At 47.7% G+C, this 18,418-nt stretch overlaps 1 protein-coding gene across 3 annotated transcripts in view; it reads left to right on the forward strand.

Moving 5' to 3' along the window:
* The window catches only part of TBC1D23 (TBC1 domain family member 23), a 1,631,981-nt gene that overhangs the window by 996,889 nt on the left and 616,674 nt on the right, over positions 1–18,418 (forward strand). For all 3 annotated transcript variants that reach the window (XM_069637239.1, XM_069637242.1, XM_069637241.1), the window contains exon 12: positions 5,452–5,494. In XM_069637239.1, the coding sequence (XP_069493340.1) occupies positions 5,452–5,494 (43 nt within the window). The remainder of the gene's footprint in view (positions 1–5,451; positions 5,495–18,418) is intronic.

Genomic DNA, 18,418 nt, shown 5'->3' on the forward strand with positions numbered 1-18,418 from the left:
GCCCTTGATTACCCGCCTTGTTGTGTCTCTGTGCTTCCCTAAACGTATTTTTGATTTGATTAATTTAATTTTTTTATTCACTAATGTGGATTGTTATTTATAATTAACTTGATGTTACTTGAAACAATTCATTATTATCTATTGGTATACGGTTGAATGTTAATTGATTTATATTGTTAATTGGATTTGTTTCTCTTAATCCAGATATTCAGCATATGTGTTAAACGTGTCTTCTATATCAAACTAGTTTATAAAAATAATATAACAAAAAAATGACATCAACTTTGGTTACAAACTAAAATCTAACAAGTGCACCTTAATAGGAAACTGGGTTTCTACCTGCATGGGAAAATATTGGTAATAAGAGCAATCTAAGACCGGTCAAGAGCACAAAAATGGACATTCTAGAAAATAACTTTTAGTCACTAAGATCCTGGTTTTCTCAGGCCTGAACTACAGTAACTATCCCCTTTTGAGCCTACTTAAGAACTTCCCAAACCCTCTAAAACCCAAAGAAAATGCTGGACTGATGAGCGCAGGTAGCATGTCTCGCATACAAAGCAGTTCACGCCAATAACTTCAAGGATATAAAAGAGGTTTACTTGAAGGTTTCCTGCCTTGAAAAAGTAGCCAAACACAAATCAGTACTTCTCAGGAGCAGCCTGAAAATATGCAACTCACTCCCACCAGAGCTATGCCGGATTCCAGCCCTTATTTTATTTGGGCAAAAAACATCCTCCCCATTTAAAAAATCTGCACTTTATCCTTTACGTTACGTTTGGTCACACTCCCTGAAATCCAGCCTACATAATACTAAATGCCCTCGGAATGTACTACCCTGTGGCTCTGAAGGCAGTATCCCACGTGGACCTGGTACCCTGAATCTTGCACCTACTAAGTTGGCAATTGCCCAAAGAAATACATACAGGGGGCATAGAATCGCTCTTAACACCTAAAGTTAAACTACTAAAGTCTTGTCTTTAGCCTAAACTATCCCCCCTCGTAACATTTTGAGTTGTTAATGTGATTTTATTTCTAGTCTGATTTTAATGATACCATTTTAAAACATGGTTAGGGCTTTGATCACTGCAAGGAGGGACAGTTCTGCAGAAAACTGCACAGAGAAAAGAAATAGCCAGAGAACATTGCTTACTTTTTCAATCAATATCATGTTGCATCCTATTAAACTTCTTTCCAATCATCCCTTATTCGTTTGCTGAGTATTTTCGACAATGTTTTAACTAGTGTATTTCTGAAAGTGTTCAATAGATGCCAGTCTTTAATAGTCTTATAGTATAGGCATTTTTAAATAACCTTTGAGCTCCCTCACCACCCCCCTCCTACCTAGCCTTTAGTTATGCTTGCCTGTTTACGCTCCAAAAGAGAGAGAGCTTAAAGTCCTGCTGAGGAATTTCTACTGATGTTCAAGGGATCACAAACATGGTGTTCAGGTGCAAAATGACTGTCTCCTGAAGATTGCAATGAGATCTTGCGTGACGCAGAGAGCACTAGCCAGTCAAAATATTGACTGAAAAACAATCTTCAAATTATACAGGTGAAAATAACCTTAGAAAATGTGGACTGAGTAGTAATATGGTATACGGTTAATTTTGGGGCCAGGATTGTGCTTTGGTTTAGGAGTAGGGTTGTAAAACCTTTCACACTGTGGCGAGTCAGAAGAAGGACATGCACACTTTGAGGACATGGTTCACAAGTTTTCATTGAACTAAAAGTATAAGACCTATGGGTGGTCCCTGCCTATGTTTCTAAGGTTCTTGTCAGTCATGAATGTCCATAGGAGTAAGAACGCTGTCCAAAACTACCTCATCTGACCCTACCATTATGAAAACTAACTTATATCAGGATAATAACTCAGTTCTCCAGAGGGTACTGTGACGATTCACCAGGTGTCCGTTCTCTCTGGGGGGGGAGCCCTTTCCCATGAGGCTAAGGAGGTGCAGCTGCTACCCTATAGTCCCCCTAGAGGTGGTTTTATGCTTGAGGATCTCATGGGGAGGGATTCCTCCCTTTAGGGATAAGGACAACTATCTAGGGTACAACCTGTTGAGTAACATCACACTCTCCCATTCCTTAACCCCTCCCTCCATGACAAACCACTATTTTCTCGTTTTTTTTTTGTCAGTTCAGTTTATCACAAACTTTATTTTACATTTCTGTCATACCCATTTAGAAACATATAATTATACATCCCAGCAAGCTTCAACTTAAAAAAAAAAAAAAAATTAAAACAGCACAGCTAGTTCAGCAAAATATTGTCCAAAAACTTAATTGCTGCATAGGCTAGCATAAAGTTCTTGCCAGATAGGAGTACCTGCCACCACTCCTCCATGTTGTCATTTTTTGTAGAATATTTCCCCAAAAACAAGCTTCTTTGATTTACGAACCACTATAGTGAAAGTAGACCAATGTATTTTTGTAGTACCTGGTGTATAGCCAAGACAGAAAACGCTAGGACAAAGAAAGAGCACTGAAAACGTGAGGATTACGAACTGTGCTAGCACTGAGGCGAGGTGACTCACAGGAGGCATGAGGAGTACCAAGGAGCCATTGACAACCGGTGTTCATGTTACGCTGCGGCGGAGTAAGCCCTATATAGTGAAATCAGAAGAAGGACTTGGTGTCTTTCTTCCTCGTCGCTGAACCTGGGAATTTCAAAGTCTGCACTCGACCCGAGGAGAGGGTTCAGCAGAGGGCACGGTCGAGTGGCTCAGGGAGTCCGTGATCCGACGTGCTTCATCAGGACAGAGCCCAGCAGAAAGCAGGCGATGCAGCGGCACAACCTTCTGCAGGAGGTGGGCCGCGCAGTCCTCCAACTGTGCTGAGACGGCAAGGACCAGAATCGCTACAGAAGCCGTAAGGAAGCAGGTGGCTGCAGAAAGCGGGAAGGGGACCGACCCCTGTCCCTGGAGAGACCGGTGCCATGCAAGCAAGTCCCAGAAGATAACAGAAAGCATGGGCGGACTGGTAGGGACGTGGGGGAAGTAGAGCAGACTCTGGTTCATACCAGTGGCAGAGTTAATCCCTCTGCCCACCAGAAAAGGGTCTGTGACCCCAACAGTAGTGAAGCAAGCATCAGAGGAAATGTTCCTCGTACCAGTTGTAGAGATAAGCCCACTGACCAACAGAGAAGGGACTGGGACCCGAACAATAGGGAAAGAGGCATTTAAGGAAATCTCCCCCATAAGGGAGGCAGAGATAAGTCCACTGAAAACCATAGAAGGACTTGTGACTTTGTTGATACATTGGGAAAGTGGCAAAGTAAATACCAGGACTTTGGTGTAATAGAATATTTGCAATATGTACATCAGAAGCCAGTCATTCCCCTGGCTTAACTTGGAAGAACATTGAAAAGACTTTGTAAACACCGGGGGAAGGAAGGCATTCTCTTGGTGAGGAAACCTAATTCCTTGAGGAACACTAATAGGGACGCCATGAGAAGTGAGTCATTCTCCCTGGCCCTGTTGTGAATTATATTGGCATTACAACCAGCACCAGGAGATCGGAGGCATTCTCATGGTGAAGGAACTTTCTGTTGAACTTTTTTACTATTTAGTTATAGTTTAAGGGATAGAAGTAGGCTGACACACAGGACGGCAGAGTTTGTTTTTGATGGACATCCTGGCAAATCCTTTAGTTTGAGTTCGAGGCAGGGTAACCTCTCATAGAGATAGCGAGGGTTTCTTTGACTACAAATAAGTGTATAGCAACCAACATGCCACCCTTACGTCGGCTTCCTTCTTAGAAACTGTTACAGTAGTTCTAGTACCAGTCTGTGGGATTCTTTATCAATAGGTAATCCTCAAATAGACTCTCATGATTTCTTGGATCAGTCTATGTAACTCTTCAAATGCACTCTTGAGTTTTTCGCTCTTTTTTAGGGTCCTTTCTGGGGATCTTTTGCAAGCTACAGATTCCTGGTTGCTGTTTCCAGCGTATCTTGTGAAGACACTATTGTCTTTCTCTCCTGGCCAATTATAGCTCTGCTTGCTTTGCCCTACTTGATTTTATACTTGATGCAATTGTCTAGTTCCTCTGAACTCTGGCTCAAAATATTCTCTCCTTTTGATAGTCTGTTTTTGTACAACATATGTAGTGGCTTTCCACTTTTCCCATGATATTGTTATCCACGGTCCTTTCGCCTTAGTATTCAGATTCTCAGTATTTCTTTCTATGGTGGTATAACATTTTAAGTTCATGGTTTTCAGGTTTGGCTTTGTCTTTCTTTTTTTCCTGGGATATTGTTTTCCACTGCTCTTTTCTCTCAATATTACTTCCTTCTCTTGTATCCAAACAGTTTAAAAGTTCATCCATTTCAAGGGTAACTTTGTCTCATGACTTTTACTGAGACGAGTTGTTTACACGATGTAATGATCTCCTCTCGGCCTCCTGGTATTCCGTTCTCCCAGTTACCTCCTATTGTGAAGGAGAAAATCTTTGAGAGCCATGTTCATCGGGTCCCTTCTCTCTGGTTTCTGACTGTGGTCTCCTTGCCTTCGTCGGTGCATTCCTCCTTGCGGTCTCTTTTCTCTATGGTGTTCTTGTCTTTCGACGAGGGGGGAGTACACCTTGCAGCTCTCTATGCTTGGTGGTACCGGAGATGGTTTTAGTTCCGGCTGTCCACCATGGGCCCTCCGTGGTCTCGCCACCACCTTCCTCCGGACTCCTGTCTTGCTGATTTCTCATGCTGGGTTGCGCCAAGGCTTTGCCGTCCCAGTCTGCAGTATCGGGCAAGTTCCAGATTCACAAGCTTCCTGGCTTGCGCTTACTCCGCCTCCTCCAGGTGTTATGCTGCGCTGGGCCTTCCCTTGTTTGCGTATGTGTTCCTCTCTTCTCTGTGGTTCCTCTAGTGCACATTATTCAACATACTCATCCCAGAGGATTGGATATTTTGATTTAAAGGAACATGTACTTTTTTGTGAGATAATGGCATCTATTAGGAGTTTCTTCATGTCAGTCGTGGTATTCAAGTTTCTGGTATTTTAGATCATTCCATGTAGGCCACAGTATGCAGAGCTTTAGGGAGTTCCTCATGGGAATGGGAGTCATTGTCCCCTAAGGGGGGAGGGGGGGAGACTCTCCAAGTGAGGTCCTACTTGCCTTGACCGCTTGGGAGGGTGTAGCGGTGCAGGCTCGCCTCTCTAGCCTCACGTTTGGGGAGGGGGGGGCTCCATCTTGGGTAGAAAGGACAAATTCCCTCGATTCGTCACAACACCTTTAATGACCGAAACCCTCACCTCTGTGTCAGTAAGGTAAATTTGTGACTGTCAGTAGGTTGCATTTTTGGCTCAATGTGTATTTGCGTAGTCACCACAAGAGGAATGTTCTAAATTGTATTTTATTTCCAGTGGAGCAAAACAGATTAACATGGCCAATCAATATCCTGTTTCTGTATCTATTTTGAATAATTGTCTTTTTTCTTCTTTTTTTTAGAAAAATAAAGAATATGTCAGCATTGCCAAAGGAGGATTTATGGGTAAGATGCACTTGAATTTTTTTACTGTGAATGTTTGGCCTTTTATTATTTTTAATAACATCTTTTTAGTGACATTTTGTATTCAAATCAACAATACCATTCTGCATTGTACCTCAAACCAAATACAACAAAAACTCCCTGCAGTCAATACTGACCTCCCCCTGAATACCCTGATATGGCTCCATTTAACAAGGTCACACTTTGTGGCTAAGTACCACCCCTAGTTGGTGGAATCAAGGGCTTTGGTCCAAGTATTTCTCTCTAAAGGGGTCTGCATGTTAGCTCAAGATCTCCAGCGCTATCATGCAATGAGGCCACCAGGCTCTCCATTTCCCATATTTCCTTTTCTTTCCTAGCCCACTCCCCTTCAGATGGTAAGACTGCCCCCTTCAAGTGAGATACCAGACATGCTCTTGCTGCTGAAAGAAGAAAGTGAACCGTTTGCAGGGCTCTACTCCTATCCTCGCCCTGCAGCCCAAACAGTATTAACCTCATATCCAACTCTGTCTATTGCCTCAAGTTCTCTAATCCAACCAAACACCTCTTTGCAAAAAAGTGCGCCTTTCCACCAAATGTGCAAATAAGACGTGGGTTTGCCGCACCCTCTCCCAAAATAATGGGCTGGATGAGGGAACATTTTTTGTCAACCCCAACCGATCATATTGCCATCTATGGAGTAGTTTGATTCCAAGGAGCTTATATTGACTGTCTATAGAGAGGTTCTGTGGGCGTTCAACCCACTTGTAATCGGATAGTCCCCATTTTGTATTACTACTGGAAGACAGTTGTCTAGAAAGCGTTTCACTTTCTATTGTGCACGTTTAAAGAGTAATATTAGCCCAATGTGTTTTATTTTTTTAGATATCACCCATAAATTAAAATGACCTCACTGTACATGTGTACTAATTTTAATGTTGTTTATTCCTGCTACAATGTATTCTTTGATTGCAAAGTTTTAAAACTACCAAATAGTTGCTGCACTGGCCCACTCTCAACATACTGATCATTTTTTAGTGTGCTCATCATTGAATATACCAGGCTCTCAAGTATTTTGGTGTACTTTACTCTGCCTTTATTTTGAAATTTTCCCCATGTTTCATCAAGAATATACAATACTTTGGGGACATTGGGCCTCATTACATTTTCCCCGGTATGGTAAAAATGCTGGTAAAATGGCCACTAATTCTGGCACCGGCCTTTTTACCTACCAGAGAAACACAAGTTTGCCAGTGTGGGCCACAGATCTACCTCCAGCCCTGACCTGCTTGTAAATCAGGCCCCCACTGGCAAAATAATGCTGCAATTCCCTTCATGACTGTTAGGGAGAATTCTCTGTTTAGGCTGAATTTCCCTACCTAGTGAGTCCCCCAGCAGCTTTGCTGGATTTCTGGGGTTTCTTTTTTTCTCCTGCCAAGAGTGAGACTCTTTTACCCTCACTCTTGGACATGTTGAAGTGTGTTTTCTTGGTTAAACCTTGTGTTGAATGGGCTATGGGGTCTTTTACTCCATAGGGCCTCATGTATTTTTGTGATGTGGGTTACACAGCACCCTCTGTGCCGTGACCCAGGGGTGTCCTAGGGACTCCCCAACATAGACTCCATACCCTGGGACTGACTACTGTCTCCCAGGGCATGTAAAGTCACCAAAGACTTTGCTAGTCTTGAATCCTGAACAGAACCAGTACAAACCATCACATTGTGGACGTACTGGCTGGGGCAATTCGATTGCCCCAGGGTCTGTTAGTCGAGGGGGCACGTCTCCGTCCCCCCTGATCGAGTTTTGGCTGGTGGCAGTGGAAACTACGTTTTATATTCGACCGCGAATATTTTCCTATGGGATTTCCCATTGTTTTAGGCTAACACATTTAATTATTTATTTACGGTAGCCTTAAACATACCGCCGGTTTATATATTTATTTTTATAACTCCGGTTGGGACTTTTTGCCAAAACTTGATTCTAAAATGGCGTTGGTGTTCGCCTCTGTAACTCTGACCCAAAGTGGAGCCCTTTGTTCCACTTTTGGCGGGCTTCTCCACAGAAGCCCTCCAAAGTGGTGCCACTCTGTCTGGGGTACTTAGGAGGGGTGGAGGGGGATTTAGGCACCCTGGACTGAGTTACCTTGGTAACGCAAGTCGCACTCCGTCCTGATTGGCCCAAGTGGTGAGCCGGCCGGCTCACCACTTAGCATGTTTGAGTGACAGCTAGGCTGGGTGAATGGGGGTTTGCTGCATAAAAGCAGGGCTTTGGGGACTGGAACTTCAGAAGTCGCCACAGGACCAAGAATCCGACGAGGGAAGAGCTGAGCCGACCTGCTTCGACGACACCACCCGGTGGAGCCCTGCTGAACCGTCTCACCACTTTTCCCGACGACCGAGGAGAACTCTTAACAGAGTGGCTCCTTCCCTTGACTGGTGGGGACAACCAGTTTTCGCCTTCTTTTCGCTTCTCGAGGTATCTCGTGGCCGCCTTGCCAGTGCCAAGCACCCCGGCAACCGGAACCCCACCACTTTACCCCAACCACGAAAGTCGGTACAACCCTTTAACCGGAGGACTCCGCGGCTGGTTTCTTCCCGGGCAGTGCAACGACCTTCTTCTTCTGCTCTTCAGCGAGAACTTCTTCTCCCCTGACCGACGTCGAGCCTTGCTGCCACTGCCTGGAACAACTGCCACCGCTGGAGGATCCTTTCCGCTTAAGGTACCGTGTTCCGCCTGGCTTCCCTTGCTACCGACTGTACGGGGTAGATTTAGCCCCCGGCTTTCGACCCTGGGAGTGCCTGGGACACCCTGGCTAAACTTTCTAAACCACTCTAAACTCTTTCTAACTCTTTGCAAGACTTTGAATCCCTAATAACAGTGTGATCTTGGGCACATTTTCGCTCCGGCTACTCTAAGAGTGGGCCCTGCCTAGTGACTTTTGCTCACCTGTGACTTTGTGTTTCTTTGAGCCTATTGCAAGTGTTCTGGACCTTAGAGTGGTGTGTTTAACCCGTTTCTGTTTCTTTTTCCACCCCTTCCTTAAACCTACTAGAGTGTCATCTAACGTTAAGCGCTCACCTCTGTTTTAATTATGTGGTGTTAACTTAGAGTTGGCTAGATAGGAGTAAGGATTGAAACTGCTTTTATTATAACTGTGTTTGAAGTGTTTTTACTATACTTTGCTAGAGTGTTTTCAACTTATGTGTTCTTAAAAATAAATAACTATATACTTTTGAAACCAAGCTCTGGTCAGTGTTTGCTTGTGCTATTGTGTCTGAGTACATAGTGTGTATACTTTGCATACTGCCTAACTCTTCTTGAGGGAAGTCTGACTGCTCAGCCACAGCTACCAGGTAAATCTGGGTGGTGCAGACTGCTACCAAGTGGGTTTACTGCTATACCTGTAGTCTTAAATCTTTTGCAGTGTTCCCCAAGGGAACTGCACAGGTTTCTGCCTAACAATGACGTCCCATAGGACTCTATGAATGGAATTGCAGCATTTTTATGGAATGGGTTTTACCCAAGTATACGCCACCTGGAATATCCCGGTAATACCAGGATTTCAGGTGGCGGAAACAGTAAGGGCAGTTTGACGGTATCCTGCTGGAATTAGCGGCGGGATACCGGCAAACTTGTAATGAGCTCCATTCTCTAAAGCTCACAACACATGCAGTTTCGTGGCTGAGAAGTTAAATGAGTGCTCTTTAATTTTAGAAAATGCAGCAAAAGTGCATCTGACCCATATAGCTTTTAGAAAAAGTATTAAGATGCATTTCTTCAGCATTGGATCTTTCATAGATTCACATGCTATTGAATATTCCCAATCTGGCAGAAAATCCATTAACAAGAATTCCACAGCATTTGAATCTATAAAAGATGCCAAAGCTGAGTAACTTTTGTTACGGTAAGTAAGGTTTTTCTTATAGTGAGTTCTGAACTGTTATATTTTTCACAAGATATTTAACATTGTTACTGTTTCATAATTTGTTGACCTTTTCAATTTTTTTTTTTTTTTTTTACAAACCTTTACAAAGAAAAACAAGATAAAAACCGTACATAGATATGTTTGTGTATTAGGTTCATATAGCGCTTTAATCCAAAGCGCTATAAATAATATAATAATAATAGATATAAAAAACAAGACATCTTTAATAAAACACTCCTTGCACATTTAAATTGTTTACATAATTTTCCCAAAAGGAGAAAGAAAGGTTTCTTAATACCATTAAAACTAGTTTCAGTCTTAGACACTCTCTGCTTCAGAATTTAAAAAATGCCCAAGATTTCACAAATGCTGCTACCGCCAGGCTCTACGAAATTGACAGAGGATTCAGGAGTCTCTTCCAGACTTCTTTCAAGTCTGAGTTTCTTCTATTCCACCTTTCATCTTTGAAATATGTCATTCTTTCCAAATGCATAGCCGAACATTCCAACATTCCTCTTACAGAGTCTACAGGTCAGGTCTGTTATATCTATAAACCCTCTCCTTATCGATGCCTCTTTTGTTGGAAGCAAATTCCCCCTAAGACACATTATAAGATTACAATAGTGGTTATTCAGAAAGAGTGGTAGATATGGTACAATCGTACCCCTTGGTTTATGCTCATTTGATTATGTTTCTGGGAAGTGTAACCATGAAATAAATCTACAGTGTTCACTGAGTCCTGCTTGTACAGAGTCCTCTTTACTTTTGCCGGATTTATTGCCAGAATTCCAGTGTAAAGCCCCAGCTCTTTTAACAAGTATTCACAGTTCGCTCTCAGCTTTCCCAAATATGTACCAGAGTTGAGAGAAGGATCCCCTCTCCCTTTTAGAGCCAGTCCTGCTACCATATATAGATCATCAGAATTTGATGATTGTATTTTCTCGTATAAAGATAAACTCTGCCATTGGACCATGGCCTTTAGGGAAAGGAGGCCCTGCTCATATCTCATGGCTGTCACAGGGAGTCCATTGGGCACCCCTAGTACTGGTCACCACATCTTCCCCTCTATTGTATCTACCAACCATAGGTCTTGTCTGGCCAGAGTTCTAAATCATATAACAACTAGGGTACCACCTTTCCTTTGTAAAATTGGATACCTGTCCTTATTGAGACTCTTCTATATCTCTTATCAACTTGACCCAACTGGTTTGTTAAGATCTGGGCTTTAAGGGTCAGCAGCAATTGTATGTCCCCCGGCAGGGCTTTGGCAGAGAAATGAAAGCCCAAAAATGTTAAGCTCTCTGCTTCCCACCAAATATATCTCGCACTTCCACTGCCTTGGTCTGTGCTTCCTGGCTCTCGATAGCTCCCGGATTTTAGTCTTGGTGGGATTTATTATAAGTCCATTCTCTTTAGCTTATTTTGAGAAGACACCCAGGAGCCTCCTCATCCCAATCCTCGAGCAAGCGAATAGCATGAAATCATATGCGTTTGCTACTGAGGTGTTCTTTAGAGTTCCCACCCGAGGTGATATCAAGGCTGCTGGTGTTAGGGTCTCTCCTATATCTGAAACATATAAGTTGAAGAGGCAGGGAGCCAAAGCACATCCCTACCTCAATACTATGTCGGTACTTATTCTACATGAGAAGTCCCCTGCTTGGTTCAGGCGAACGTATATACCTGACCTCTCGTGCAGCGCTACTATCAACTTCAAAAGCCCTGTTGGCACACCCCATTGTTGCAATTTTGCCTGTAATCTGCAGCGGTCTACCCGATCAAACGCTGCAGATACATCTATAGAAGCCACATACATGGTAAGATTTTGCGTCCCCCTTATCCTCTAATGTAGCTCCCTGATTATGGCACCAATGATGATAGTTGAATGGCCCCTGCGAAATCTCCTTTGGAAGCGGTCGAACCTCCATGTTGATCCTGACCAATCCTCAATATGACGCAACAACACTCTGGCAAAAATGTTACTTTCTACGTCCTACAGGGAGATTGGCATATAATTCTTCGGATCCCATTTGTCCCCCTTCTTATAGATTAGGACTGCATAGGCTGACTTCCATGTCTCAGGGAACAACCTACTGTCCATAATACTCATGAACAGGAAGGAAAGGACAATCAACCAGGTATTCGGGTCACTCTTTAGGACATTGTTGGTAATCCCACTTGCGCCTGGTGCCCCAGATGTTTTTGCCCTTTTAATCAATACATTGATATTTTCTGGATCTAGCTCTAGCGTATAATTAAATGGTTCTGCTGCTGCCAGATCGATATTCACGACATGTGAATGTGGCAGACTCTTAGAATACAGTTTCCCAAAATGTTTCACCCATACATTCTCTGGAACTGCGTTCAATTGACACTGTGCCTGCAATTGATTTAATGTGTTCACAATGGCCCAAAAGGACCTGGTGTCTTTTTTTAATTAAGATTTTGAGCATGTGCTCCGCATCACCCTGTGACATTATAATTTTCTGGTTTTTACAGTACTTATATTTTTGTTTAAATGCTTGGGATTTACACTTTTTCTCAATATCTTCTGCACTGTTCTTTATGGACCTCAAACCCTTTCTCAGCTCTCGCCTTTTAAGTACCAATGTCTCATATTTATATACATGGGCAGCATTTCTCTCCTTCACTTGCCTTACCCCACCAATCAATATTTTCTCTGTGCTCTTCGCCAAGGTTTCCAGGTAAAAACAAGCCATTTTCCTTTCGTACGATGTGGACTGCACAATACTCCGCAAACACTGGTATAAATTGGACACATTCCTTGTTGTCCATTTCAATCTTTTTCCCGCATTGGCCAAAACAAGATCCTTAATGGTAATGCACCCTACCCTCCTACCATTGCGTAGCATATTTCGAAGGTCGTGCAGATCATGCTGTGGTCACTCCAATTATTGCCAACCAGTGCTAGGTCTAAGCAAGCCTCGAACAACTTAAAATCTGCAAACACATTGTCTAACACGAATGTACCGTTTCCCCTTTGGCAAGTGTGTGTTCTTTTATCCAACTTGCCATTGTCGCAGGTAATCGTGTTCAAGCCAAGAGATGTCATTGTTACCGCCCATTTTTTTAAAAGTACTTTTATTAAATATTTTTCATAACTTCCCTCCTGCCCCCTCTACCCTTCCCCCTCTTAAGGATCCACTTCCCAGCTTCTGCCTTTTTCTGAAGTATACAGTCCTTTCGCCATTATTCTCCCATATATGATGGTATGTCGGCTCATGTCCAGCACCCAAATGTTTTGGGGGAACCATTGTGTCACAAAATTGCTTTTCAGGAAACGTAACATTTCTCCCCACTCCTTCTGAAACCTGTCCGCATCCCCTTGGGCCCTGTAGGTCATCCATTCCATCGCCACTATGTCCCAAAGCTTGCAGTACCAACTAATCATTGATGGAGGGGAGCTTTGTTTCCAGTCTTTAGCGATTACCATCCATGCGACTAGTAATGCTGTTGTCAGGGCTCTTTTCTGAGACTTCGGGATTATTTTTTGTTCCGGACTCGGTGCCCCTCCCAGGGTCTCCGCTAATGTCAGGAGTAGAGCTTCCGGCACTATTTCCTGTAGTCTTTTCATTATCTCCTCCCCAAATCCTTTTATCCTGGGACAGCCCCACCAGATGTGCATCCAATCCCTCACTCCCTTACATCCCCTCCAACATTCCTCGGATGATGATCGAAACATCTTGTGCAATTTGCTGGGGGTGTAGTGCCACTGGAGCTTCATTTTATACCATGCCTCACGCAGTTGCAGTGACCTGGTCAATTTCGTAATGTTCCTCCACAGTTCTTCCCAGTTTCTCTGGGGTATTGCTTCCCCCAACGTGTTTTCCCATGCCACTTGGTACGGCCAGGGTCTTAGGGCTGGACATTCTTGTAACAGTCTATATGTATCCGCCACTAGGTGTTTGTCTCAGAGTGTGAAGTGATGTATGTCTCGAATTTTGTTAGTGGCCTCAATGCGGCTTGCTGAATCTCTTGCCTCAGCCAGTGTCTGAGTTGGGTATATTCAAATCGATCCCATTCCTTCACTCCCATCTGTGTTTTGCAGTCTTCAAATGACATTACTTCCCTTCCCATACCATGTCTCCAATCTTTTCACATCCCTTCTCCCTCCACCTTTTGAATGCTCCTTTTGTCATGCCCGGAATGAAATTTGGGTTGTCAAACATTGGAGTAAAAGGGAGAGGGTAGGGAGGATAAGTGCCCTTTCTTGATTCTCCTATCCTAGATATCGAATGTTGTGCGAAGGACCTTACTAAGTCGAGCATTCAGTGGTCTCTCACTCCCCTGGAGCCATAGCAGACCTGTCAGGGGCATTCCGGCAACTGCCCTGGCCATGTGAACCCATATTTTGTCGGTACCATCTACACTGTGTTTATACATCCCATCCAACAGATCTGCAGTGGGGACCACTTAGCAAAGTCAGTCTGCGTTTGTTTGATTAGGTCAGGCAAGTTTGCTTTATATAACGCAGCCACCCCGGTTGTCTGTTTAATGCCTAAACATGCTAAGCTTCCTTCTCCAGCATGGGGTCTGGCATGGATTCACATGCTCATGAATATTCCCCGTTGTCAGGCTGGGAATCCTCGGTAAAGAAAAAAACAGTATCAGTTTCGTTTCTGATCTGTCTTTCGTAGTAGTAACCAATCACTGGTCTCTGCGTCATACTGACCACAGCCAATGACTGCCCTCTACCTAAGCACCGCCTCTGGCAGCCATCTTCAGATTTTTACCGCACGTTCATGTGTTGGGATCCTCGTGCTGTTGCTCTCGAGCGTTAGTTCTATTTTTTCACGTTTTTTGCTCAAAAACTTCGTTTTTTCGGTCAAAAGAGCCTCAAGCTCCACCGACTCTCCATCCGATCAACGGGGACCCGTGTCGGATTCGTCTGCGCCCCTCAAGGGTGAAGATTTCGTCGAGCTACGCTTTTGGAGGACTCCAGAAGCTTTTCAGGCCGGGACATGGCCCAGGAGAAGGGAAGCTCGACGCCCGGAAAGCTGTTCAGGGTCTGCCCTGGATGCCAGCTGCAGAACGTCTTTAAGGAGGACGAACACTCCTTTTGTCTCTACTGCTTACATGAGGACAAGACGCACGTGGAGAAGGACTGTGCGTTTTGCGGCAATATGTCGGAGCGGACCATGAAGGACCGCCATCAACGTCTCGCCAACTGGCTGGAAGGGAAGAGCCCGTCAGGCGAGAAGAAGAGGAAGAAATCCGAGCGGTCTTCTAAGACCTTTGAGGACGCCCCGGCGACGGGGGTCCAACACAAGGCCAAGCACCGGGAGCGCCGAATGGTCGGGCTCTACGGGCGCCAGGCAGGGCGCACCCTCCCCGGCACCTTCAGCCACGAGCCACCGCTCTGGGTCGGGTAAGAGGAAGGGCGAGCACCCGGCAAAGCTCCTGGAGAGGCCCCGGTCGAGCTCGAAGGCCCCATCGGAGGGGGAGCGAGGCAGTGTCCCCCCCCTCAAGGATAAGGCGGTGAGCGCACCTAAGGTGGTGAAGGCCTTAATCCATCCGTCCAAGCCCTCTATCGATACTGTCGCGGCGACCCTGGCTCAGCCTGTGGAGGCTACACCAGTGGTGGCGACCTCGGGGCTCAGAGTCTCCCTGCCACCTCGGAGGGAGTCCTCTTTTGTGCCCATCGATAGGACCCCCGTGAAATCCCCGGCGGGGAAGAAAAAGGGGGGGCAGGGCGTCGTCGTAGATTTGGCTTCAACCTCGGAGGAAGAGCTGATCGAGGTCTTAAGCCACGGCCCTGGCGTGGAAGAAGACCGGCCCATCGGGATGGATCCCAACGCAGGTGACGACATCGTCGAGGGTGCCGACGGGGCCCCTGATCGCCCGTCGGATTCCCCTCTGCCAGCGCCGCAAGACAACTCGGCGGCCATTTTGTTGGCTATACAGTCCTTATGCTCAGAGATGAGGACGAGACTACCGTTGCCGACGGAGGAACCTCTCCCGTCGGGGGATCCTGAACCGGGACCTTCTGGTGTTCCCCCGCCCAAGAAAAGAAGGATTCACCCTCCACCTCCTTTTCAGCCGTCGCGCACCGTCCAGCCCTCCTCCCCGTCCACCCGAGGGGATGATACGGGGACTGACACGGCAGCGACGGGTACGGACGACGAGGTATATGACGAGGTTCTACCGTCGTCACCTCCCACCAGGGCTTCTCCGCCCGACGAGATTGGTTCGTTCCACTCCATGATCGCCAGGGCATCCGAGCTTTTCCAACTCTGCCCTGAGGAGAAGAAAAAGGAAGGATTCCTTTATCAACGGCGCGAGGCCAAGAGGAAGACGGTCCTCGCGGTGCCTCTACTGGACGACATTTGGGATGAGGGCCTCGCCCTCCTCAAGAACCCTTCCACTACGCCAGCTAGAAGAGACCGGTACGAGAAGAAGTACCGGGTCCCGGACGCGGCCCCCGCGGCCACTCCGTCGTCTCCGCGGCGGCCAGGAAGAAAGCGGGGGGGTGCGGCCTCCACATCGACTTCCCCACCGGACGGCGAGGGAAAGAAATTGGACACTATGGGACGCAGGGTCAGCTCGTCTGCAGCGACGACGATTAAAGCGGCCAACGCCTTGGCTATCGTGGCCCGCTACGACAGGGAGCTATGGTACAAACTGGCTCCCCTGCTGGACTTCCTACCGGACGACAAGAGGGCGGATGCCCTGGAGATCCTACAGGAAGGTGAGGTGGCGTCGGACCACGCCATCACTATTGCGACAGACATCGCCGACACTGGGTTTTGCCAGTTGGGCAACGGCGTGTGCCTTAGGCGGCGTGGATGGCTCAAGGCTACGGACTTCCGTCAATACGTACAGACCAGAGTCCTGGACATGCCGTTCGATGAGAACAACCTGTTTGGGAAAACATTGGACGATTCCCTTCAGGCCATTAAAGCGGACACTGAGACGGCCCGGGCCCCTGGGGTTCTGCAGCAACGACGGACGCCCTTTCGGAGCAGCGGAGGCAAGGGCGCCTCCAAAGGTTCCGGCGGCGGTTTCTCCACCTACCGTCAAGCGGCCCGCTCGTCGTCTCAGGAGGCCTACAGAGGAGGAGGCAAGTCTGGCGGACCCCGCCGTCGTCGTCAAGGCGGCAAAGCCTTGTCGAAACAGGATTGAACCGACCGTGGGGTCAGGCCCCCACCGATGCACCCCGGTGGGAGGCCGGCTGGCGAGCTTCGTCAGCGTGTGGGAGTCCATCTCCACCGACCGTTGGGTGCTGGACGCCTTAGCCCGGGGCCACGCGCTCGAGTTTCAAAGAAGGTGCCCGCGCGTCCCCCCCGTGGCCAGGAAAGAGCTTCACGTCCCTCAGCTTCTCCTGAAGGTAAGGGCGATGCTCAGGAAGGGCCGCCATCGAACTCGTCCCAAAGAGGCTTCGGGGCTCCGGAGTTTACTCGAGATACTTCCTCGTGAAGAAGAAGACGGGAGGATGGCGCCCCATCCTAGACCTGCGACGTCTGAACAAATTCATCAAGGCGCAGAAGTTCCGGATGGTCACCCTCCAGCACGTCCTGGGTCAGCTGTCGTCGTTGGATTTGGAGGATGCCTACTTCCATATTCCCATCCTAAAGGGGCACCGAAAATTCCTCAGGTTTGTGGTCCAAGGGCGTCACTACCAGTTCAAAGCCCTCCCCTTCGGACTACGGTCGGCACCCAGGGTATTCACCAAGTGCCTTGCACCGGTGGCGGCGCAGCTGCGCCGCGAGGGGATCCACGTCTACCCCTACCTGGACGACTGGCTCATCCGAGCCAAGACGAGGGAGCTCGCCGTGGAGCACACGGCAAGGACCGTCCAACTTCTCACGGACCTGGGATTCTCCGTGAACTACGCCAAGTCCCACCTGGTACCCGCGCAAAACGCACTGTTTCTGGGAGCGAAGCTCGACACAGTGTCCCTTCTGGCCTCCCCGTCGGAGGAAAGGACCATGTCCATCCTAGGCAAGGTACAGCGGATGTTGGCTTCCGACGCGGCCAAAGTGAGGTCCATCAAGTCCCTCCTCGGAATGATGTCTTCTTGCATCTACCTCATTCCCATGTGCAGGCTCCGGATGCGCCCGTTGCAGGAGTTCCTGGACGCGCGCTGGATCCAAACGACGGGCGGCTTCGAGGAGAGGATCACACTCGACGAGAGTTTCCGCCGAGCGGTCCGGTGGTGGGGCACCCGTGCGCATCTGACGGCGGGCATGGACTTCCAGACCCCAGACCACCAGGAGACAGTGACCACGGAAGCCTCCCTGGAAGGGTGGGGAGCGCACACCGAAAATCTGCACGCGAGAGGCCTTTGGCTCCCGACGGAGAAGTCCCTCCATATCAACGTCCTGGAGCTCCGTGCAGTGTTCTGGGCCCTCAGGTCCTTCCTTCCGTCCCTCAAGGGCAAGGTGGTGAGGATCTTCACCGACAACACCACCACCATGTTTTACATCAGGAAACAGGGCGGAACCAGGTCCCCAGCACTGTCCAAGGAGGCGCAGGACCTGTGGCATTGGGCCGTCGCCCAAAGGATGTTTCTGGTGCCGTTTCATCTGGCAGGGATAAAAAACACCATCGCCGACTCACTCAGCAGGGAGCTGCGCTCGTGCCACGAGTGGGAACTACGGCAGGATCTAGTGGATCGCCTCTTCCGACGGTGGGGCACACCCCAGATCGACCTGTTCGCGACGGCGACGAACTCCAAGTGCCGGAGGTTCGCCAGCAGGTTTCCCCAGGTGAGGAGCATGGGCGATGCTTTCTCGTTCCCCTGGGAGGGCCTGTTCCTCTACGTGTTCCCTCCTTTGCCACTGCTAATCCGGCTCGTCAACCAGCTCAAGAGGTCACGGTGCAGGATGATCCTCGTCGCACCTGCGTGGCCGAGGCAGATATGGTTCCCGGACCTTCTGGACTTGTCAGCGTCCCCGCCAATCAAGCTGCCGGTGGACGCGGATCTACTCTCCAGGGAAGGAGGCGCCATCCTCCACCACGACCCGAAATCGCTGAACTTGCAGGCCTGGCTCCTGCAGCGCTAG

This window comes from Ambystoma mexicanum, chromosome 7p (assembly GCF_040938575.1).
Source record: "Ambystoma mexicanum isolate Mex_15411 chromosome 7p, UKY_AmexF1_1, whole genome shotgun sequence".
Taxonomy (NCBI): domain Eukaryota; kingdom Metazoa; phylum Chordata; class Amphibia; order Caudata; family Ambystomatidae; genus Ambystoma; species Ambystoma mexicanum.